The 25,387-nt window shown below is 41.4% G+C and overlaps 1 protein-coding gene across 1 annotated transcript; it reads right to left on the bottom strand.

The window, feature by feature from the left end:
- Positions 1-13,689: 13,689 nt before the first annotated feature.
- On the bottom strand, positions 13,690-24,564 carry klhl20 (kelch-like family member 20). The gene is made up of 14 exons (XM_072363792.1): positions 24,455-24,564; positions 23,104-23,167; positions 21,344-21,601; positions 21,115-21,223; positions 20,189-20,395; positions 18,782-18,940; positions 18,572-18,666; positions 18,259-18,374; positions 17,876-18,059; positions 17,636-17,779; positions 17,394-17,527; positions 16,958-17,166; positions 16,697-16,803; positions 13,690-15,858 (listed from the first exon to the last, which is right to left on the bottom strand). Exons 2-14 carry the CDS (start codon positions 23,124-23,126, stop codon positions 15,774-15,776), a joined length of 1,830 nt encoding a protein of 609 aa, XP_072219893.1. The 5' UTR covers positions 23,127-23,167; positions 24,455-24,564; the 3' UTR covers positions 13,690-15,773.
- Between the last annotated feature and the right edge of the window lie 823 nt (positions 24,565-25,387).

Raw genomic sequence — 25,387 nt, 5'->3', positions numbered from 1 at the left:
ACAGGGCTTGTTTGGCTTGCCTGGTACCTTTCAGCAAAGAAATTGTGAGACATGAATAAGATAGCTTCCTGGTTTGTTTTATTAGCTTAAAGAATCTCAAATCACATATTATCTTATCTATTATTATTATTATTATTGTTGTTGCTGTTATTAATCCTGCGTATTCAAGCGATTTAACATTCTGAAATAATTAATGCTACTAATATTGCATTGGGTTCCAGTGGTTTACTGAGATAGTAATCCTAATAACTGTTTCTTCTGTACTTTCAAGTGTCATTTGTATTGAAATGATCTGCAAAGTGTTTTTGTTGCTTGGTCTGCATACTCCACAGGTGTAGCAGACTTGCAGGTTTTTGGGTTAAAGTTTTATAGAATTTAAATTGCAGATGTTAACCCTTGTTTGCTTTGTAATTTGCTTATTCTACTTTAGGCCTCTGCTAATGATTACTTCGATTGCTAGTTAAACTGGTGATTATAACTTTTTTAATGTCTTTTAATGGCTCATTTTGTGAAATGCTGTCTTTGCAGGAAAAATTCAAAGACAAATCCCAATAAAAAAATGCTCTTTGTGAAAAGAATGTGTAGACAAGGAACAAATTCCTGTGAAATCTAAATGATTAAACATGTTTGTTTTAGAATATTGGATACATTTAAAGTATACTTACAGTCAAAAACGGAATTTTTACATCTATTGTCAATTTAATTTTGAATATAGATACAAAATATAAATCCTTTTTCTTTTTTTTGCCTCAACAAATACAGTTATCGAGTGCTCTGTACACCCCATTTAAAAGTGAGTGATGTGTGATTCTTTATTGGCAACATGCAGTGTTAGGAACACCTGTATTTTAAGCCAAACCAACAAATTTTCCTAACCCGAGTACTTTTGGCACCTTAAACATGACCAGTTTTGATGTTTGAACTGCACCAAAAGGGTGAGAAAGCTTAAAAAGTGACTAAAACAGCAGAACTATGTAAAAAACAATGAAACTCATGGACTCCCGCCACCTTTTCTCTAACCGCTTTATGTAGACTTTATTGCTTGTTGAATAGGCTCGTACTCATGTATGCTACCATTTGCTGTTCTTTTTTCCAAAACCATCTCATAACAGCAACACCAAAGGACAACTCTTGTTCATCTCAAACTTTCAGCAACATTCAAAAATAAACAGGCATCTTGGCTTGTGGAAACAAAAATTGGTACACTTTACCCTGGTAACTGCGCCAAAACCATATCAGCCACTGATGCTGTATGTTGCCCATACCATCATTGTCTGTGTCGTGCAACACTGTAAACTTCTGGTGGCCATCAGAAATATTCACTTCGCCAAACATTTCAGATCCTTTGAGCTACATTTCAAAATTATCTATCTGATCTGCAACGCATTCACTCTTTCGATGTTACTCACTAAAAGCATAAGCCCTCAGACTTGAAGGCAGACTAATACACATGTCTAAAATCAATAATAAACACTAAAACATGTTCTTGCACCAGCCGTTTCTTCTGTTCAAAGATTGATTTCCTTCAAATGTGTTTTCCCTGTGAAAAATCCACAATAGACATTTGGTGCCAAAGCATAAATAAATGATAAATGGACTGTTTTGATACAGCAGTTTTATAGTGTAATTGATCACTCAAAGTGCTTTTACACCACAGGTCAGATTCACCTATTCACACACTCGTACAGCTCTTCTTAGTCTACACAGCGTTACAGGCCACGCAGTCCTTTTGCTCTATCACACGTTCACAAACTAACGGAGACCTTAGAGCCAATGTTGATTTCAGGATCTTGCCCAAGGACACTTAACATGTGGAAGAAAGCTGGGCATCAAACCACAGATCACCGCAGAGTCACTTTGGAGGAGATCTTCTAATGGTATAAACTGGAGGAACAAGTACAGCAAGCGAAAACCACTTTCATGTTAATCTGGGTGGCTTACTGTATTTTTTTATTATTTTATTTTTCCCAGACATACTTGAAAACTCACGTAACCTAATCCTTTAAGATCCCATGCATTTACTGTCTCCTTTTAATTAGCAGTGCTGTGAGACCCGAGGAGGTTTTGTTACACAGCGATGAACATGGTAGATTGTTGTGGCGCAGTGCACAGGAGAAGCTGTGCTGGGAAATTAACAGTCATTCTGACTCTCTAAGCCTTAATATTCCTTAATCCCCCCCCCCCACAAAAAAAAAAAGCCCAACTACAAACAGAAAGGAAAACATTGCATCTTTTCTACAATCAACATTGGTGATAAAATGAATAATTCAGATCTGAGCCACATGATTACGCTTACAGAGCCTAAAACTTAACAGCAGGAGACCAACCATTATGGCGATCTGAGAGCTGCAAGTCGCATCCTCTTGGATGAGGATTCTACCGTATGGTAAGGGACTGTATGGAGCACCCTTGAGAAAAAGTATTTAACCTTTAACTGCCTCCCTTAATGTCACTCTGTCCCAGATAAGAGCCACAGCAAAACAGAGAGAGAGGAGGGCAAAAATGCTGCGATGCAATGGTGCCCCCATATGGTGCTAATGAGGACAAACACTGACAAAGAAAAAAAAAGGAATATTCGTGCTTGCAAAGAGAATGTTCAGTCAACACTAAAACTGCTACATAATATATCATGATATTACTTCTGTGAATGTCTTACATAATTGTGGTAAAAAAGTATAAAACTATAAAATAATAAGGGACATTCAGAGGCCCTTTTAAGGGAACGCATCATTTAACTGTTATTTTACATGGGCCTGAAATAAAAGAAAAATGGAAATTAAAAGTTTAAGGAGCTGCAAAAAAGAGTCATCTATCAGTTCGGGATGAATATCAAAGTTTCACATTTACCTCAGCATTATACATCCATTTATCAAGTTTCTTACGTGTTTTTTAACATCTTCTGAAGTCATGATCTATTTATTTTCATAAGTATTCTCATTTCATTCTTTGGTGACGTTATGTAGTTGAGAACAAGCTCTGTCATTGTCATTTGTTATAAAGCTGGTAAAATAGATGTTTTTTCAACCTGAAGCTGACCCGTCATTCTTTTCCTTTGTTTGTTCCCGTTGTTTGTTCAGTTTGGCCTTACAGTTATGAAGCTGTTGCTACCAGAATTTGAATATTTTGAAAAAAATATCCTCAGGCTTAAGGGGATTACAATATGTTCACCACTTCTTTGCTGTGTGAACTCATATGATGATGGCCTGAAAGGCAACACTTGCATTAACATTTAATATTGAGGCTAAACCTGGTGAGGGAGTAACAAATGAGATATATGGGTTAGAATCCTACATAACGTTACTACTGGCAACAACATGGACACTTCTCCTAACTAAAGTTATTGCTGAGTGCACTTCTTTTATGAAAAAGACTTCTGTTGTGGATTTTGTAAATTTTCTGCCCTCATTTTGGAGGAAAATGAAACTTGTTTAGAAAATCCAACTGTGACTTCCTCTGCTTGTCCCCTGATGAGTCATACCAAAATACCTCATCACCTTCAAACGACTCACAACGATTCTTGAGTGAATGTCTGTTTTAAATGCTTCTGTGTCGTCAAAGTTCATTTAAAGTCACATAGTTTAAGGAAACGAGGACGCTTTCTCAGCTGAGCACGGACTGATGAAGGAGCTGATGATAGCCTGGGGAAAAACTCACTATCTGAAATGAGAGTCAGACACTCTGACATACCTGCAGTATTTCATCATATTTGACTTCCCCCTGGAAGGGATTTAGAAATGACAGAGCAGAACCACACAAAAACTGTAGCAACTAACATCCAAGACCTTTGTATGCTGAACTTATTAGTATGATCTATGTGACTTAAGTTGTACACAGATATACCCTGCTTTTACATGAACGCATAGATTACATAAAACTGCTCTAGCACTGACCTCCTCCGGGGCTAGTTCATGAGCTAATGGAAGTCAATGACAACAAGTGAGGTAAGAGCGCTTCTCACTTCCAACTTATTATAGGCTGTGTGCATACATTGACCTTTAGTCAGCAGTGCATGGTGAGCTCTCCCACGTTCTGCAGCTTATTTCACACCAGGGTTAACAGTCTCTGCGCACAAACACTCTCATGGAGCAGATATGATTTATTACAGCAGCACCAGAAGGGATGCTGCTGTTCGTGGCAAAGAGACCTGTCACAGCTTTCAGTCGTAGCTACATTAATATCAAAACCCTTCCAAATTGACCCGATGGAGGAATTTTAATCTGGTTGCAAAATGATCATTAGGATTCCAGGTGGGATGCCATGTAAATTTTCCTGGCAACTAGGTTAGAGGATCTGCTCCCTTGGAGTAGGACTATTAATTCTGACATGATTTGCATGTTTTCTACGATGTTAAAGCATATAGGTAAGTGTGTCCTGAGAGAAAGTGGGGCCTACACGCATCAGAAATTTATACAACAATAAACACTTCTTGCCTCCAAATTAGCTGTTTTTTTTATCTTAATGGGATGGAATCATGGAATCAGCCCTATAAACAGGCTTTTTGCTTTAAGATATGACTCTATGCATGCGCCTCTAGGGGGCAAAACTGTGGTTGGCAGTCATAGGTTTGTAATAACTTCCTCAATCGACGTGCATTTTAAGAATTTGTCGATTCTGGTTGATCATGAAAAAAAAAAAGACTTTATCTTTTCTGATATACACTCTGGAATACGCAAGCTGATAATAGTTCAGAATGATCTGACACTCACAACCTGCCGCTTCTACTTCTTTTGCCGTCGGAAGTGGCCAAAGGGGCGGGGTTTATATATATAGCAACTAGCAGAGGTATATAATAATCCATCCATACATCGGTTCCCTGAAAATGCTGTAAATTGTTTGTTGTTGAGAGAAAACAGACAGATTTTAAAATGTTTATATTGCATTATAACTTGATTTTCCTTGTCTTGTCTGTGGTCTTCCTCTGTGATGGCTCTATCAGTTCAATACATTTGTATTGGGAATAGGTGCTGTTGAATAAGTACTGGAAGCTTTGAAAGTGGTTGCTTATTTGTTTTTTTGTGAAAATGGAGGACACTTCCTTCCCTCTCCATGTAGTGGGTCCATTTTGCCAGACTGATGCTGATGTGTTTTGTTTTCATAACATCACATGTGAGTGAGTAGTGGTGCATTTGTAGAATACTTGCACATCTGTACATCAAAATGCACTTGATGACAGTTAGTTATTGAAGTATTGAGTATATTTGCATTACTGTCATTTATTCTGTATTTTGCTAGATTATGGTGATCACGGGGCCCTTAAATATTGTTGCCCAAGGTACAGCGAAGTGTTAATCTAGCACTGCGTCTAAGGGGTTTTATTCAGTGTCATTTCTGTTAAATGTGGCAGATTTTAAAGTATAACCTTCCATGAACAGGATTACATAGTTAACACAGTGAAAATAACAGTACAAGCTACTGAAATTGTCAAATAACCAGCTTGGAAACTCCAGTAAGGTCATTCAGAAATGTTGTCAGCTCACATTTTCCACAAGTCTACGTCAAAACTCTAAACAATGAAACTCTGTTATATGTTTGAGTTATTTATCAATTATGTCAATGAGACCTTACAAACAATGAAAATGTAAGTTTATTAATTAAGCTCATTACCCATGACTTCAGAGGAAAAGGCTAAGACGATACAGTAAATGTGCTTAGCTGTTGAGATAAAGTACAAGGCTGATTTTTGTTTGGTTATCGCTGAGTAAGTCTTTGAAACAGGGTTTTGCATTTTTTCCCACTTGAAAATTGTTTCCTTTTCACGTTCACGTCTTTACAAAGAAGAGAAAAACATCACACACACCTTGTGCAGGCATCTTTACAAGTACCCAAGACTTAATATGCTGTTTTGTTTTCCTTTTTGCTGTGAACCTCTATTGTCTAAAAATCCACATCACAAACCAGCACCTTCCTCTTCTGATGAAGTGTCAGTATGTGACAAGTTAGAATGTCTTTATTTTCATGAAAACACAGTGCTTGCAGCCCAGCAAACACCTTCCTGCTGCTCAAGTGCTCGCTTGAGTGCCTAATGTGTCTACCACTGATGCAGTACACAACAATTCTTCCTGTTTAGCCAGTCCAGCTGTTTCAGGTACTGACTAAGTATTGTTTTAATAGATCAAACTGTATATCTGGGCCCTGTTTTGAATATCTAAACAGTAGGAACACTGTAGATATGCACTCGTCTAAAAAGCCAGGGTGCTGCATGTGAAGGCAGACATTTTTTTTTCCATTTCATTTCACAAACCACCGGTACATGAACTGTACAGGAAACATACCTCACATCCAAGGTAGCATCCACTACTTTGCAGACTTGCAGAGAAAATCTCTTGTGGCAGGACTAAAGAAGTAAGAAGCATCACAGAGGGTGTTTTAAGCAAAGAAGCACAGGAGGTTGCACTAAAACATTTACAACCCATCTTTGTTACTTTAAAGTGCATCTGACACGTAACAAAAGAAGTGAAAATGTGGTCCACTTACCTCTGCTTTCCTCCAGCTGAGAGAACAAAAACAGGCTTGTGGCACAGTTGTGAAGATGACAGACAAGCCAGACAAGTGACACACACATCAGTGGAAATTTTGACGTCAATGACAAAAACGGACATGAAAGGTTTCTTTGTGTTTGGCGAGGTGTTACAGTCTTTGGTAAATAGAAAGAGGCACAGTGAGACTGTAAATGTCCCGTAAACCTAAATCCCACCAAGCAAGTGTGAAGTGACATGACCCTGGGTCATACTTGACAAATCCCTATTTTCTGCCCTCAGAGGACGATCGTGTCATATTTGCTTTGACGTCGCAGATCTCTCTTCTCTGTCTTGTTATTTGTTCTCTCCACCAGCACATCTTGCAGTGGTTAGCAGAAATTAAGTTATATTTATGGCTCTGAAAGTTAGATATAAAACTGTTTTGATCACAAACCGGCGCAAGGGACGATGAACTTTTGGAGGGTTCTGTCTTTAACCCCTTGCATTTTGAAAGCAGAGACCAGGAGCCAAAACAAAATACTGGCTTAGTATTTCACCACCCAAAACAGCCCTGTGGCCAGATACATAACAATAAGCAAACATAAAAACTGGAGTTTCTGGAGAAAGAGAAAGCCGTGAGAGGGCTCATATATTCTTTATACTCACTTTATACTTTATACATTTAAAGTGACAGCGCTAACCACCACACTATTAATATACTCTTACACTTTACTCTTTTTACAAAAACATAAAGCCAAAATACAAAACGATAAAAAAGTCAAATAAATTAACATAAAAAGATAAGAGTAGCTGTGAACATGAATTAGAGAACAGAAAGGGAATGATATAGTATAATGCACATAGGGTAGCCGTGCTGAGTGACAGCTTAAGATGTGGGAGTGTGTGTGTGTGTGTGTGTGTGACTGATTTGAAGACCTTGTCTTCTGTTTACCATAGAAAGAATATGTGATTTAAGTTGTGATACTGAATGTGTTCTGTCATCCTCAGCCATATTGGAAGACTTGATTAAACTTGGTCCTGGGAATCAGAGATTATTGAGGTTGCTTCATATGCTGAGCCCAGGAAGTGATCTCTCTGCAAGCTTGGGATCAGACTGGTCACAAAGTGTAAACATGTTTTGTTTGCTCTCCTCTGGTTCTTTGATAACACAGCTCCAAAGTAAGTTGTCGCCCAGCAGAGTATTCCCACCTTCTTCAATAATTCATTTTCTATACCTGCTCCAACCTGTTCAGGGTCATGGGGGGAGGGTGCTGGAGCATATTTCAGCTGTCACATAGAGAGAGACAGGGCACATCCCAGACAGGTCCTCAGTCTGCCTCAGGGCTAACATGGAGGCAAACACCCCTTCTTGATCACGCTTGCATTATAGAGACTGAAACACGTAGGCTTGTCAGAAATGTCATTCACCATTCACAGGAGACTTCCAACTTAGGAAATTCAGTCACATGTTTGCAGCCACAGCTTCCAGATCAAACTTTTAATCGTGTTAACCTCTCCATGCAGTGTTCTTATACGCTTGAAGACATACGATTTGTGAAACTAACAGTCAAACCGGAGTGTTTGCATATTAGACACGCCGTCCAACAGTTGAATACTTTTAGAACTTAGCAACACATATTAGCTGGTTGCTAACATAAGCCAAAACAATGACTCATGATCCGTGTTCACTTGTTTCTTTTCTGATCAGTGGCAGTCTCTACTGTTATTTTGCTGCTCTCTTTTTTGCCGGTTTGTATGTGTATCTGCTTTCTCTGTGGCTGCGCTCCACAATGCAAGATTTTTGCAGATTTCTGATCTCGCAACCTTTTCCTTTTGCAAGCGGAGCAGATTAGACCGATACGGTTAGTGAAACATCACAAATCTGCACACATGATGAAGCCTGCGGTTTGTTCATTCAGAACCCTGCGCTGTCCAAAAGAACCAACAAAAATACACTTCAACAAAACGAAAAAAAAAAAGGGTTGAAAATAATTGGAGAGACGCTCGGAAATGAAAACGCGATGTGGGACAGTTTACAGGCCCGAGAAAAGAGCTGCTTTTCATTGCGGCACTTTGGCATTTCTTATTTGCACAGGCACTAAGTCTAAAGTTCAGTCTGCCAGAAATATCCACAACCAATCTTTAGAAAGACCCATTTTCACATCCTGATAAGTCACATTTTGACCGAAAAAACTCTTTAAGCTCCCGTGATTTATTTTCAAGACGTAAATGATTGTTTTTGTGCATCTTTACACTTTGATAGTGCCACTGTCAAGGTATCTTACTGCAGCAACATTTAACACTGAAGCACTGCAGGCTATAACAGCTATCCATCACAATTTTACCAGTTAAAAATCACATACGCGTCAAGCTGAGAACCCACTGGGAAATACATTATTGGCCTCTGGTTAGTCCCTTTGCTTTGGTGTTTTTGTCCCTTTTACGTTTGAAAAATCAAAATAAGAGCTAAAACCTGCAGAAACATCAACATGCCTTTTATTTGACCGCATTCGTTTTCTTCTTCAACATCTTCGCTGGCTTAGTATTTACCACTTACCTCAGTCTAGCACCTCAAAGTAGACAGCTAATCAAGATTCCTGCGAGTTGGCAGAGTGCCCCAAGGTGAGCTGTTTCATATCATTGTTTACAGCCTGTCAAAAAAAACTCTGAGGGAACAACTGAAGGGATGAGTGACTTGTATCCGGTCCTTGGCCTGAGGATGTTAGTGGTTGTGGCTATAACAAAAATGAGATCATACAAAGAAAATCTGTATCTAAAATAATGGGACAGTTGGTGCTCTTAGACACGGCAGCTTTAACTATAACTTTAATCAGGAGGGATTGAAACAGTTTTTAAACACGTCTCGTATCTTTTCCTCGGTTCAGTGAGAATTTTCTCACTAAAATTGGACCCCTCGGAGGGAGTACCTTTTTTTCTCTCATCTCATCAACGCTGACCCAGACCAATTAGCAGAAGACAGTCTCCAAACCCCGAGGACAGGGGACTTCATAATCAGTATTTCAGGATAATCAGCACGCATTTCCCAATGACCTTGGTGATGTTTTTGAGAAGAGCTGAGACCAGCTTGTATAATTTCTATCTCCTCTGTGATAAATAGAACAGAACAAAAAAGCAAACAGACCCACACTTTCAACTTTTCCTTTGATATCGGCAAACACGGCGAGTGTGTAAAGAGTCCCAGACATTAATCAGAACCCAATTTTGAAATTAAGAGTCATTTCACAGATCTCTCGGTGGCTCGCTGTCTGTATTGACATAAAAAGTCACTTTCACACAGGTGATCAAGTCATGTTGTTTCAAACCACATTCATGAAATCTGAACGCCACCATTGTGTCATTGATTGACAGCGACAATAACTAATGCAGCATTCATACATGTATCAATCAGCAAAACAGAGAGAAGCTGAAAGACTGGGAAATCGCACCCGTCTTTCTCTAGAAAGTGTAATAGCTAGGTTTTATCCACAGGGTCGCTCGCTGTAGAGGCTTAAATATCCAGAGATGGTTGAGTTTTCTGTTGCCTCTTGTTTTAGGGAAGCTTGTGATGTGTAGCCAATTGAACTCAGTTCGACTCAAAGACTGTACATGTTGCACTGACCAAACTTTTAAAAAGTTAAGAATATATGAATAAAAAGTAGTAATAAAAAGTTCAACTGAATTTGGTTCACCGGTTACCGCGTTTACAAAATCTCTCACAAAAGTCCCATACAATGTTTTCCAAGGAGCAGAAACCAGAGCAAGAAGACACAGACAGAGAGAGTGATGTTGCAGTTGGATAACCCATAAAAACAGCTTAATGAATAAACACAATCTTCTTCTCCCCCCTGCCCAAGTCAGTTAATCTTTTGTTCTACTACTCTCTGTGGGGGAGCTGGTCAGACACAGGACAGAGCAGGGAGCAGGTTGTAATTCTGAATCATTGTTTAGGTTAGAACTGCCAGAAAGAAAAACCCATTGGCACGAACATATATTCTGAGTATACACAAGGGAACGGCGGCAAGTTCCAGTTGCACAAACCAATATAAGTTCATTTCAGATTGGAGATTTGCCCGGAGCAAATGTTTCATAGCTTAGTGTGTGTTTAGGAGTATGGATGAATCTTCTGGGAAGCACACACCGAGTAGGAGATTGCTCAGTGAAGAATAGCCCCCAGCCTCTGGCTCAGTGTACGTTTATGAAGACGGTACAAGGAGAAAGAAGGGGTAGAGAAATCAGCAGCACTTCAATCAGCAGTGCCTTCAGGTAAGTACAGAGCAGAGCACAGAGACCCCTGCTGCCGTTTCACTGTTCAGTCCTTATAACCGAGACCTTTTATTTAGTTTATCTGTGTCAGTAGAAAGTAACGGTGGATGGTTCTTCAATGATAGCCTCCTCCAATGGCAGGAGGAGAGAGCTGCAACCACAGTACAAACTGTACAACAACCTCAAAACGCCGAGAAGACAAAGCATGAAAGAATCAAATGTACAAAGCTTCTGGAACCGTGGCTCCTCTCAGATCAAATACACTGCAGGTACATCTTGGTGCAACATGCAGCTTCTTTTCCACCAAGCAGCAACTTCAGAGGGAGAGACAGGAAGTCAGTGCAGAAGTAGCACAAGTGCAGCCGCCCTAATGTCAAAGAGTCAATCCCCAAAGATCTCCAGGTTGAAATGCTTCAACCTTACAGCTGGGAAAAATAACGTTTATTTGTCCATTTAATAAGAACTGTACAGGGGGTGATCGCTTTTTCTTTTTTCTCCATAATTCCCCCGTGTTTGTTATATCAAGACTCATTACGCATTCCATATGGTTGGAGCCACTTCAAGTTACCCAGTAGATGTCCTCAAGTTTTTTGCTCAAATCTATCCCTTGAAGTTCGTGTCACGCTACAAATACCCAATATGGTAACATCTAAGCTTAAGCCTCCGAATGGTGGTTGATGAGAGGATGTGTCATCCGTTTCAGCAGCTTTCCTCAAAGGCTACTTTGCATGTGCCCCTCTCATTCCAGCAATAGCAACATTAGCTTCTACTGTAGCAACATTCTGTAAGGTGTGCGTGACACGAACTTCAAGACACGTACAGACTTTTTAAGCAAAGAAATTAAGATTTAACATTCTTCACGTCTTGTCCAGGCACAGAGCCCATCAAAAAAAGCACTAACCCCATTGGCTGCTGGCAGACTGTACATTTTCTGTATTGGTATCCCATAGTTTTGGCCACTTAGGGAACAAGTGGATATTGCGTCAAAGTAATCAAACAGGCTAAGTTAAATAAGCAAAGATTCAAGCTGTTTTTTTTTGTTTTTTTTTACTGCCTGAATCTCAATTGCTTCTCTTACCAAAGCAAATATTGGCTCCATTTAACTCAAGATGACCATCTCCTGAACACTGACAGGGAAGCGGCATATTTCAGATAAGCTAAATGGGAGAAATTTGACGTTTGTTCAAGATCTGTCAGTGTCTCAGCAGAGGTCGAAGGAGACAAAGGAAAGAGGAAGGAAGGAAAAAGAACAAAAATAAATAAATACTGCAGTGTACTTTTTGCATCATATTCTGCCTCCTGTGTGCTTCACCTCAGCACTACGGCGATTTCTTGCTGTGAAATGCATTTATGAACATCATTGCACATTCTCCAGTGGTTCAGTTGTTCGTGTGTGAAAGTGAATAAGCTTTAAAAATACTTTTTTTTTTGGTTTGTTTGTTTAAGTTATAGCACCGACTTTCTCAGGCTTCATTGTCCTCAAATACTCTTTGCCCCCTAAAGAAAATGACAATAAATAAATCACTAATACTCAATACACAAAGTGTTTGATCGATTACAAAAGTGGCGAGTATGTAGAGGATTAGACCTCTTGGTGGTGTGACAGGAAAGTACACATTTACTTTGTGAAAAGTGGAGCTGTGTTATTGAGAAAAACTGCTCTGTGTGCGTTTTGTAACTTACAATCGGGTTAAAAAAAAAAAAAAAAAAAAAAAAAAAAAAAAAAAAACGAGTTCACTTCTTCATTAAAACGTCAAAAGATTTCACAGAAACAGTTTTTTTTCCCCAGGGGAAATCAATTTATTGTCATAGTGAACATGGCAAGTGCAGAGCTGCTGTAGTGATCACATCTGAGAGGAGGGCCCTTTGAAACAAACACTTGCAATTACAGCCATGTGAAAGTGAGACGCTGGATGGCTGCATAGAGGCTACTCAAGATGAGAAATCTGGATAGAAACCACAGGCTGGCTGACCATGTCTATGCATCAGTCGTAGCTCATGTGATAAAGAGGAAACGCCATTCCGTTTATGCACCAAATACAGCTGCAGAGAGAATGGATTAAAACCTAAAACCACTGTAAACAGGGTGACCCGTGGTAAAGGTGTCTCTCAAAGAAAAGCTAGCAGACAGAAAATGGATTGCTGAGACCAAAGTAGTAACAGACTGTATGCGGGCGCTCAAACTGAACAGCATTTCCTTGTAGTTCGGTGGCAGTGAAAATAGCAACAAATTCCTCTGATAGTTTTCAAGCAGCAGGCACTGGCCACACAGCTTCACTAAGCTATTGGAAGGAGACCGTGTATCAGAAGCAGTATACATGGGACATGTCGCAAAGCCTCTCCTCAATGTCAAAAAATGAGAGGGGGAAAAAAAACAAAAAACAAACACAAGAATGTTCAGATTCAGAAATTCAAGGGAGCATCAACATTCATTTCTAAAGTCAAGGCTGCACACAGAGAGGACAGAGTCAGAGAAAAAAGTGCCACTAGAAATCCAACCCCCACATTACGGCACAAAGAACTAACCCACCACACTGATGTACCCCCGAAGATTAACGCACACGTTCAGGTTAGGTCCTTCTCGCTCACGAAAAGGTGGTCAAAATAAAGTAGAACACCTGCCTGTGGAACAGCTGAAGGTTTTCGAGCAGTGACGAAACTGTGATAAGAAACAAATCCCCCCTCTGAGCAGCATCAAGGCTATAAGGCCTGAAATATTGGATTTCCAAACTGACATATATTGATTTTAGTCCCCCCCCCAAATCTATCTGGAAACACTCCATAAAACATAACACAAAAAAAGAGATTTAAAAAAAAAGAAGATCTAAAATACATTTGCAATCACAGTGCAATAACTTCTGAAAGAAAAAAAAATAAAATCATTCAAACAAATTTCACCATCTACTCAAACCGTGTTTCACATTGAGGCGAGCTGGATGACCAGGGACCACGTGACCTTTCTTTTCCATTTTTAAATGAGTGCACTGTCATCATCCTCCAGCAGGTGGTGCCATTGCACCGTGTGATGGCAGAACAGAGAACAAGAACGAGGTGACCGTGGCAGCAAATATCACATCACCGGCCACAACCCAAGCAGATGTAAAAAAGAAATATGTCATATTAATGCTCTCCGTGCGTTTCAACTTCATTTGCAATACGCTTCTGGCAGCTTTTTTTTTTCTCTCTGAAGACTTCAGAGTGCAACAGCCGGCCGGTCGAATTCTCCACCTGTTCAGCAACAAAACAGCAGCCCCCGTAACAGGGCATTAGCAATAAGTTTGGAGTTGAATAGTGAAACATCGATTTGGTAAAAGAACTGTGCGAGCCCCTATGCTACGGTGCCACCATCGAGGTAAATCTGCCACCCAGGAGGATCAAATAACAGCCCGAACAGTAATTAAAAGTAAATAAAAGTATTCGCCACATCTTTACAGTGAGGCTGAACGCTCTGCACTGCAGTCCTTGTTTTCTACCAGATAAATCAGATAATGCCGTCAATAAATTCCACAACGGGCCGATGAAGACGTGGATCAGACTATCAAGAGTTCTTATTCACCCGTTACACTATTCTCCAAACACTACTAAATACACAAGTGTGAGCCACACGACTGAATCAGGTGACACAAACCGTCAACTAATGATCTTTACTAGGTCCTACTTACAATGTCCCGCGGCCATCGATGCGTATTCTACTGCTGACAACCGGCTAACAGCAACACGTTAGTTTTCTGTTCTCTGGTTTTGGTCTTTTGGCTTCCTAATGGTAACAAACTGCCAGCATTATGCGTTAATAAATATTTGACTTTCAAGGTACAGCTGGCAGCAAATTACCACACACACACAGTACAAGACACTTGAGGCCTCAGAATGCTTCAGAAGACCGATGTTCTGTTGGATCGTCAAACGCCGCCTGCCTTTCCAACAGCAGCATCCAGGGGACAGCTTTTGGAACGCTAGGCAGGAAAATTAAAAAAAGAAAAGGGGAGGGGCCCATCTTCTTAAACAGAGTCACATAAAAGCAAGAATCATTGGGGGGGGGGGGGGGGGGGGGCAGGTAGCGATGCAGATGGTATCAACACAAGTCTGTTTCAAGCACACTTTTGTCTTAATGATTCAGCATCGGAGCCAGCGATCAGACATCAACAGGGCTGGATGGTGATGATTCAGCTTTCTTCTTTTCTCTGAAGGGTTCAAACAGCTGCGGCCCCATTCAACGCTCAGGAACACATCGTCGTCCTGAAAACCATCACCCTGGGTGCCGTTTATGGTGAACTGAATCCTGGTTTTCCTCTGGTTGACCGAGCTTTCCATGCAGATGCCTTCAACAGGAAAAACCCTTGACCGTTTAATGCTACACACAAAGCTTGGAGGCAGAGCCCATTAGGACTTGAGGTGCCTTCTTCACGTAGAAAACCGGCGTGCCCATATGTCACATTAGGTCTTAATGAGTCAACAGCCACAGTTGAGATGTACGATTCAAAGCCAAATGTAAACATGTGACAGATTTCCTTCCGACAGTCCATAGTCACTGTCGTGTCTCTTAGCGAGTGTTTTGGTGGCTGCCGTTAAGAGCAAAAAGTGATGCGCTCTCTCAGCCTTCTTCTAGTGAACTTTTTAAACTTCTAAGCTACTTTCACCCTCGATGGCAAGATCATCTCCCCCAGTAGCATGGTCGCGGTGAGCTCCCGCTGTCACACGGGCCAATTCAAATGAAAACTGAGAGACTTGGGCGATGAAAACTGTTTTCCGCCAAACTGGGAAGCTAAATGAGGCTTTGGAGACTTCTGCTCTCGGTGCACGTCACGGCAACCGTGTTCAGTCCGCGAAGACGAGCACGGTAAAGTCATCGGCCTGTAAGTGGGGTGGGGCTGAGGAGGAACTCGAGTTCAAAACGTTGTCCTTCTGTTTTGGTTTGCCACCCCACCCCCACGGCTCTCTCATCCTCGCTTGCATCGTCTTTTTTTGGAGGCCCGAGAGTCGGTGAAAAGAAGCGTCCACTGCGACATGATGAGAAGTGAAAGTGTGAGCAGAGAGAGGGGCAGCAGGCGGACGTTACCATATGTGGGATTCACAGTGAGTCATTTTGATGACGCCCACCCCTCCACCTAACCGGCGGTAGTTCATTCCTCCGTACAACCTAGGAAAAGCAGAAAATGCCAATGAGGAAGGTGCAAACAGAACATGCTTGAAGGTAAGAATGGCTCAAGCATGAAAACATGGCACCCTGTTAAAGACGTGTTGAGAAAGAGATTTATTTTACTTTTGGGAGCTGCTGTCGGAGCTCGTTTAGCAGGCCTGAAAGTCAAGTTGACTTAGAGCAGCTATACGCTGCACTTTTCATGCAAGTGCACCAGCATCACGTGGATCAACACACCCCTACATGCCACGCCCCTATTGGCTGAGTAGAAGATGCGGGTCGTGACAGCAGGATGATGATAGTGAACTTCAGAGGTTTGTCCTTGGGTTTCTTTGGTCCGATAACAAGCATTTCTATCATTATAACAACTCTAATAGTGTTCTTTCTTATCAAAAGCTACGCTCAAATGTCACTGTTCCTAACAGCTAAATCAAAGTGGCACAGCTACGGTATTCTTCCAACAGATGTGCTCCTGGCAGGTGCTCATTGCAGTCTAAATGAACACCTGCCAGGAGCCAAATGTGTGCAGATGTTCTGTTTGAGGAAATCTCAAGAGACTTTCTGCAACACTGGCAGGAAATCTTTTAAATCAACACGGTAAAATAATAACAACAGAAGAAAAAAAACTATGCTGACATCCTCTGCTATCTGGTCTGATAACAGATCTTTGTTTGAGCTTATTGATCAATTTATTACAACATTTTTTATTTAAATCGTGTTGCATTCAGGATGATCCCTAATATCAACCAAACCTAAAGAAATTCACATATGTGAATGCAAGTTTTCTATGGAAGACCAGTTTAATTTGTGTGTTATCTTATTATAGAGTCACATTTACCTCCATGTGTTGGCGTCCGGGTCGTAGACCTCTATTGTTTTTAGATACGTTGTCCCATCAAAGCCTCCTACTGCCATTAACTGACCGTTCACCACAGCCAAGCCCACCTACAGACACACAATCATAGCTCCATCTCACACAGAGTCTATCATTAAGGATAAGCATTGCCATACCTTAATATCCATCACGCTAAGGTAAAAATAAACATGCATTCAAGGACAAATGCGGCGTAGTTTTCTTCTGAGACACACACAGACTCACCCCACTCCGTCTGGATGTCATGGCAACCACAGGGGACCACTGGTTGGTCCTGGGGTTGTATCGCTCTGCGCTGCTCAGCTCCGTGGTGTCGTCTCTCCCTCCGACAGAGTAAATCATGTCCTGGTAGACCGCGCAGCCCAGGTGCTTTCTCCTGGTTCCCATGGGAGAGACGGTGTGCCAGCGGTTTTCTTGAGGATTGTAGCGTTCCACTGACAACAAGAGAAAGAGTGAAAATGCACAAATAAAATTGAGAGCGAAAGGAGGAGCAAAAAAAAAAAAAAAAAAAAAAAGCACAAACATTTGGACAAGCTGAAAGGGAGAAACGGTCTTTAGCCTGGTGACTAACCTGGTGACACGTTTACTCTCATTTCTTTTAGTGTTTCTTGTCACAAGGTTCATTTCTTTCATTGCGCTTATATGTGATTAATTACAATACCCGTATTTAACGGGGACGTTCCATCAGACCCTCCAACAGCGTAGAGAAATCCTCCCAGAACAGCAACAGCGACACCCAATCGCCTGGTGCTCATGGAGGCCACACGAGTCCATTTGTTCTCCTTCGGATCGTATCTGGGAACATGAAATGTGGGCATGCTATAACATAAAGCTCCGGCACAGAAACAGTAAGGAAAGGACACAGAAAATGATCACCGTGCACACAAGAACTCCGAGTGCTACCTTTCAACAATATTGAGACAGGAAACCCCGTCTTGTCCCCCGACTGCATACAGATATCCCCCCAGCACGGCGACACCCACACTGGTGCGACAGGTGCTGGTGGGGGCCACATCACTGCTCCACTGGTTAGTCTTTGGATCGTATCTGGACATGTGACAAACATTCAAAGGATGGTCAAAAAAAGTTCTCATAAAATGGGATTTATTCTGCCTAAATGAGACATTGAGCCATTGTTGGAACCTTTCCACAGAGTTGAGATAAGATGAGCCGTCGTGACCTCCCACCGCGTACAGCAGGTCGTCCAGGACGCTCACGCCAACCCCACAGCGCCGTTTACTCATCGACGCAACCATGCGCCACTCGTTGGTCTGTGGATCGTATCGCTCAACGCTGGAAATGGCGTCTCCGCTGCACCAACCGCCAACTATACGACAAGGCAGCAAGAAGAGAGGAGGGTTCAGAATCTAATTGGGACTGAAATATAACGCGTGCCATAAACTTTGCGGTGAGGTACACACAGTGTTCTGAAACCTTGAATAAAGCTTTAAAAAGAAGAAAAAAAAACGTGAATTCTTTTTTCTTTTTTTTTTTTTTTTTTTAAAACTGGGCTTGAAGGCGCTGACCTGCAAAAAGAACCTCTCCACAACGGATGGGTTTTCTCGGCCGGGTTCTGGGGCCCTGCATCAGCGGCCGCTCCTGAGGTAGCAGCAGGTAATTCTTAGCTTCATCAACCAGGTCTCTAAAACAACAGGCAAAAAGAGCACACGTCAGAAAGTTTGCTTTTTACATATTTTTAAATGCGTCTGAAAAATCTGAAACTAGAGTTAACGACAACAGAAAACCTTTGGACAAAAGGTGTGCAACAGCACCATTTTCCCCACAAGCAATATCTGAATGGCCGACATCTGCTACTTCTAAAAAAAACACACCACCCACCTGCACTCTTCATCACTTTTGATGAGAGGATCGGAGCCAACGGTGCCCACCAGGAACTTTGGGCTGAGCAGTGGCAAGCGAACATGCTGCAGCACCTTCGGAACACAGAATTCTCAGGTCAAGACTATAAGGCAAAGCACGGACACTCGAGAACGCTGCATGTGCCCCCGTATGGAAAAAAACCCACAAAGAAGAACCCCATGGACAAACCTGTGGAAGCTGGGGTCTGCGTTCCTGGATGCTGTATTTGACCCAGGCCATGACGGCGTTGAAAACCTGCTCTTCACTCCGAACGTTGAGCTCGTCGCTGGAGATGATGTCGATCAGCTGGTTGGCAGGCAGCAGCATGAACTCCTCGCTTTCCATCACCTATGACAACGCCGTCAAACAGAGATGGAGTCCCGCGTGAATCAGTCAGTGAGAACTGCTTCAGTAGAAGAGTTTTCGAAAGGTCAAAACAGGCTTGACGACACTTTCCTAAAGAGACGCGAAACTTTTACTGAAATTTCTTTTATGAAATTATGGAAGTAGTGTTCTGTACAGTAACCTATTAAAAAAAAACAGACATCAAAGCAGAAATATTGAAGCAGCATCCTATGATTTATTCTGGCTGCTTTTTTTTTTTTTTTTAAAGAAAAAAAGAGGCATCATTTCTCTGCCAAGTCAATGCTAAAAAATGTTTAATCCATAACTTCCAATTCCCCCCCCCCCCATTACCACAGAAAGTGTTGCCATTTTCTCTTATGATGACATTCATTTGAGCTTTTCACAGGCCTGAAATAATAATAATAAATAATAATAATAATAATAATAATAATAATAATAAATAATAATCTTCATTTGATAAACAAATTAAGAGTTAAACTCGATTCTCTAGTTGCTAGTAACAAATCAACATTTAGATAAATACAAGTTTCACAAGTTACACATGGGACTTCCCAGCAGCAGATGATCTAATGTTCATCCCTAATACAAAAGGATCAATGAGACTCGTGCATTTTACAGTGAACTCCTGGGAGAGAACATAAAAACAACTGTAGCCAAAACAATATGAACTGTTGCACCCAAAGAACAGATCATTTCTGCCTTTGACTGCATACAATCTGAAAAGCGATGTGCCGCGGAGCTGTAAAACTCATCTAAATGTCACATTGTGACAGCTCTTTCTCTTCTCATGAGACTGTCGAGTCGTGTGTATTCTTCCGAAGGTTGCAAACATGGGGAAATATTTCGATTATCACTTGTCAAACTATAGCACTCGCACACAAACAACCGTACGGGTTACAATCAGCGCGCATGTTGAAGCCTGGAAAAGGGACCAGGGCACGTGTGCCAGAAACCAAACTGAAATGCGAGTGTGCGACTCTGTTTTTTTATTGTTGATTTCAATAAGAAGCAGTACGTTGTACGTACACGGGATGGATGTCGTTGCAGACTGTCCGGGAGTTTTCCCCACATTCTCCAACTTTTTAAAACTTGTTTTTGCAGAAACATGACAGCACCACAAACGCTGCGATAAAAAACTGGAGGCACAGCTCTGCGAGCACTGTGGCAGAGGAGTAGACAGAAGCTGTACACCTCTTTGCATATTCCCCTGTTCTGCACCTGCATCCTTACCTCCTGAAAATTGTGCTGCGTGAACTTGTCTGCAATCCGAAGCAGCTCCCGGCAGGAGTGTGTGTCGGCGAAGGCCCTGATGCCCAGACAGTTGGATGGATCCAGCTGCCTCTTGAGGAACTCGCAGCAGGCCTCCTGGATCTCAGCCAGTTGGAGGAGGCAGGCTGCGGGGAGCAGCGTCTGGACGTTCCCCTCCTCTACAGTTACCTACGGGAGCCAAGAGATCAGCAGATGAGATGCATGCACAATAGTTATGGTCTTGACATAAAGCCGCTACTGATAAGGAGTTTAAGCAAGTTACAGCTGTCACAGCATCTCCATCATCTCCATAAAAATCCCATTGCAGCTGATCTAAACTCGTTATTTTCTCCAGGAGGGAACCCAGTTGACACTCACTTGATTGGCTCTTTTGCTTTAGATTTGTTTGTGAAGTTAAGCTAATCAGAAACTAGTGTACTGATCTAAACCCACTTGTCAAATCCATGCCTCGACATTTGGGGGGAACGACAGTAGCGGATGATTAAAGGTCAAAGAACTTTGCCATGGTCAACTAAAACCTAAAACTAAAACGATCCACTTAAATGAAGAAGAGTTTGAAGGAGGTAGGCATCGTTGTCCAAGTCGAACATAAAAAGAAGATTTCATGCGAGGAAATTATTTAATGGATTTAAAACACAGAAGAGGTGAGTAAAGTGAACACTTTGTTAAGGTCAGACTCCCTCCTACCTTCTTCACTGAATTAAAAACTATCCCTTGTGACTGAAATAGCCTCGTATTTTGAGCCTTGTTCAGTAGGTTCTGGGGGACCAAAGGCAGCTGCCATGTTCCTCCTCTCTAATAGATATTAAGCTGATTTTTAGCTTTGTTCCCCACCATGCTCCTGGTGCACATGTGTGCCCATCCAAGCAGAATGCAACTACTCTCACCTGTGAGGTATAAGCGAAGTCAATGAGCAGCTCCATGGCTCTTTCATCAATGTCACGGATAACAACTTCAGTCTGCCTGCTCTCTGCCAGCTCTCCGGTAAACATCGCCCTGAGGAGACCACCAAAATTAAGATTCTTAATTATGAAACACAACATTCTTCCAATTCTTGATAAATGAATATTGCAGATCCAAACCAATCATTTTCTTTGTATCAGTGCCATTTCGTACCTGAAGTAGGGGCTGCAGGCAGACAGGATCACACGATGAGCATAAATCTTTTTGGCCCCCACCACCAGCACCACGTCACAAAGCTCCCGATGCTTTCTCAGCAGGTTGATCACTTCCAGGGTCTGCCGCGGGTGTTTGTCTGACACATAGGGCATGCGTGCTGGCTGGGGGACCCCTTCAGGGAGCTTGTTGGGGTCCCCCAGAGTACAGCGGCTGGTGATGTCCATTCCAGTGGCGTCCTGACGTGCGCTGGTGGCCCTTCACATAAGAAACATTCACTGAATTAGTACATACATGCCTGCTTTAAACTCATTTGTTCTGAAAATTAAATGGGACGTGCAAAATTTTAAAAGTTAAATTGAGACAGCTATTGTGTAACATATTATAGACAACAGATTACTCTAAATCCAAATGAGTTTCATGAAAGCTACGATATTGTATCTTCAAAGTCAAATGTTAACCGTTTGTCCTGCCCTGAGAGTTTCCCAGACAATATAAAGAGTAAACTGCAGGAAATCAGACGTCAGCTATAACTTAATGCAACTGAAAATGGATCGATGACTTGAGCTCAAATACAGTCACCACAAAATAGAACTTAGAAACATATTTGATTCAACATCAATGCTCCTGAAAGGCTCTAAAAAATATTTCAAGAATGTACGAACATATTATGCCGACGTATGACACCGGCCTACTGCACAAACTTGGACTGCAGTCTGTGGCCATCAGCTGAACCAAATATAGTTGGGTCACTGACCTGCAGAAGTATGGGGGACAACTTTGGTGCTGGGACTCATTTTAGATCGTGTTCACAGCACCAACGGGTAGGCATCAGACGTCCCACACACAATTTTAAACCTAAATTACTTCTTAAGGTTGTCTTTGACTTAGTTTCAGTTTCCAAATCTGAGTAGTTGAATTCCGTTTTGCTTGAATCAGGTGAATAAAAATCCATTCAGCAATAACATCACTACAATACAAGATGTACGATACAATGTAACAAAAGATAAATTCAGATTATCTGATATGGCAAATCTGATGGTTGCTTGACTTTCCCTAACAAACACATGCACATTTGATACCAGTGACAGCATTTTTTTCAGTTTTGGATAGGCTGCCTGCATTTGGTGGTTCCACTCACTGTGAGGCCACTACAGGCAGAAACTGACCACACACTTAAATCTTTACATCCCCTAAAGCAGCCGAACAAAGGTCAGATTACGACAGTCCTCTTGTGGTTTGAAGTCAGAGGAGAGTGGCAGGTAAACTAACCTTTTACCAAAATCAATCTCTACACTGAAGCACGTGTCTGCCTTGTGAAAAGCTTCTGCTGAGTCTTAAAAGGACAGATGCCACTGAGCCATGGGGAGTCTTTCATCTCACTCTTGACCCTTTTTGCCACTACAGGGTATTGTTCCGCTTCTTTTGGACGTGATTACCGTTCCCATTAATTTGTTACAGTTTAGAATGTTAGTGTAAAGCCTACAAGAGCTCCCTGAAGCTTTTTCATAAACAAATAGTCATTAAAAGGCCTGAAAAGGCACAGGCTTTTTCAGCAGGCAGCTGCGGTCTTAATGAAAAAGTATGCACAGTGGAAGTGGGTCTCAAGAGAATCCCGCACATTGCATTGGTGATTAAATAAATAACCCCAATTAGCAAACTAATACTCCATGATTTCTTTACTATCAATAGCCATCATCTCTAAGTTTTATCAGAAACTTCTGCAGCACTTATACTTTGTAGCTTAACAACACACCTACCTGCGCATTAGTTTTGCATCCATGCACTGAAGAGCAAAGTATGGTCCAACACCTTCAAGTTCACCTGTGAAGACAACAAAACAAAACACTATTTTTCCCCACTCTGTCCTCTCACATATTCACACAACACGCCCCTTGCGAGGGCAAGCCAGAAGCTTTTTCTCATATCGTTGTAGTTTGTGGCAAGCTTAATTCCTGCGTCCTACCAAAACGGATTTGTGGTTATTTCTCTCAACAAGGAAGATCACGCAACACTGCAATAACCTCTGCCTTTGTAAAGTTTAAAGTGCATGCGTTTGGCTAACTCTGGTGATCGTCTGGGGGCTGATCGGTGTGTTGCAGACTCCACTGGGTAATAAAAACAACAGATCTGGCAGGGATGCCCGATAAACTGGTTCTTAGAAGTGCAGTACTCAGGTTTAATATATCTGCTGATGCTGTATTTTTGTATTATAGTGAAATTGAGTGAATAAACTGAATATGCAAATTTCCTAGATGTGTGTGTAAAAAGCTTGATCAGAGGAGACTTTGGCATTTTCAAGTAAAACAATGGAAAATTTGATAGCGACTTGAAGTTGGGGAGTCAGAATAACACAGGATACATCGCAAATGCTGCACCACGGCCAGATAAACATTGTTGACCTCATCACAGATGATCAATGTGAAGACAGGAAATCAAAATGCATATTCTTTAAGAGTAAGCTTAAACGATTTACGTCAGAATATCTCCCGTGATTATCCCATTACTTCATGTATACCTAATGATAACACTATCTGCACGTTAGTTGTTGCTAACTGCCGTATTCGCCAACATATACGTAGCCTAGCTAAGACAAGCTAACTCTAGTTTGTTAGCCTGTCCTGCGTAGTCGGCTAGTTAGCATGCTAATGACTACGGTTTCCAGTAGTATGTGAAAAGAGTTTGTGAGTAGCTATGACACAAACGTGTTTGTTTATAGGGCTCATTTGTGTCAAATTTTACTCAATTCAACGAGGTTGCCCTTGCTGACTGATGTAAACTTAACTTCTCGTGGGAATGAGAAGTTACCTGGGAATGCTAAGGGCGACAGCTAGTGCTGTGGTGGACAGTTCACCGGCTAGCCCTATGACATGAAAGCGTCACAGAAAACGAATTACAACAACAAAGAAGACAGCTCATTAATTACTTAGCCCAAACGTCCAGGGTATCTGCATCCATTTGAGTTTCTATTTCAGCATCTGATCAGAAATCACTGATATGTTATAATGGATGCTAACGTTCGCTCAATTAACACTAAACTAGTATGTTTTAACAGAGTGAACACCGACAACTATGCGACAAAAAAGTAGATGTGTTCTAGACGGGCTTTACCTCATATTTCCATCCTCACGACGCAGAGAAGTTGCCCTGGTTGCTAGTGTTTACAATTTTCAACCGTTGAAAAAGACCTGGACACCTTCTTCCTTAGTAATACGCGCATGCCAAATGCCAAGTGCAACTTCCGGACAGCACGTTTTCAAAATAAAACCACGAGATGACGTCATTACATACAGCCCATTTGGCAAACAATTTCCAAATCTGCATATCATACATGTCTATTTAAGTTGAAAACCAGTATTTGGAGAAGAAAAAAAAATGTCCAAGAAAGCTCTGCTGTATATCATATAGTAACATCTCCCTTCTGGAGAGGCTGTAGTCTTATTTATGTGTTTGCGCTGGCTAACCACTAGAGTGTACTGCACCCCTTTAGTTTACGTGAAGGTGTTAAAATCATACTTTTGCATTTATCTATGTATTTTCATGTCCCTTCATTCTGCTATTTATATTTCTAGTTCAACTATCACAGCTTAGTGTGCTTGGTGCTTCCTGATGTAGATTAATGGTAATGATCACGTTAAATCCCTGTTCAAAAGGTTAGATTACTTAAATTGTATCTTTCACCAAAACAGAGTTTCGAAGACACTCAGGTGAGTTTGATCTAATCATCAGAGGCATGTTCACTTAAATCAGCCATTGTTGCCCTGCTTGTGTCTGTGAGTTTCCAGCTAAATTTTGCTGACTAAGTAGCACTTTGAGCTTCATAAGAAGTTAAAACTTTGTGGCAGTAACATAAGGGTCATGGACATTTTCAGATTTTACTCACATTATTTGAATGAAATGTATTGATTAAAGTGAAAACAAATGTTGATGTAATTTCACTTTGGGTCACATGGATTCTGATGTCATTCATACCCAAGATAGCTTGTTTAATTTAATTTGCATGCAGTATAATAATCACTTCACTCAAAAGTAGGCAGTAAATGA

Source organism: Leuresthes tenuis, unplaced genomic scaffold (genome assembly GCF_036924035.1).
Source record: "Leuresthes tenuis unplaced genomic scaffold, fLeuTen1.0.hap1 SCAF_14, whole genome shotgun sequence".
In the NCBI taxonomy this organism is placed as follows: Eukaryota; Metazoa; Chordata; class Actinopteri; order Atheriniformes; family Atherinopsidae; genus Leuresthes; species Leuresthes tenuis.
This window is presented reverse-complemented; position numbering and strand designations above follow the sequence as displayed.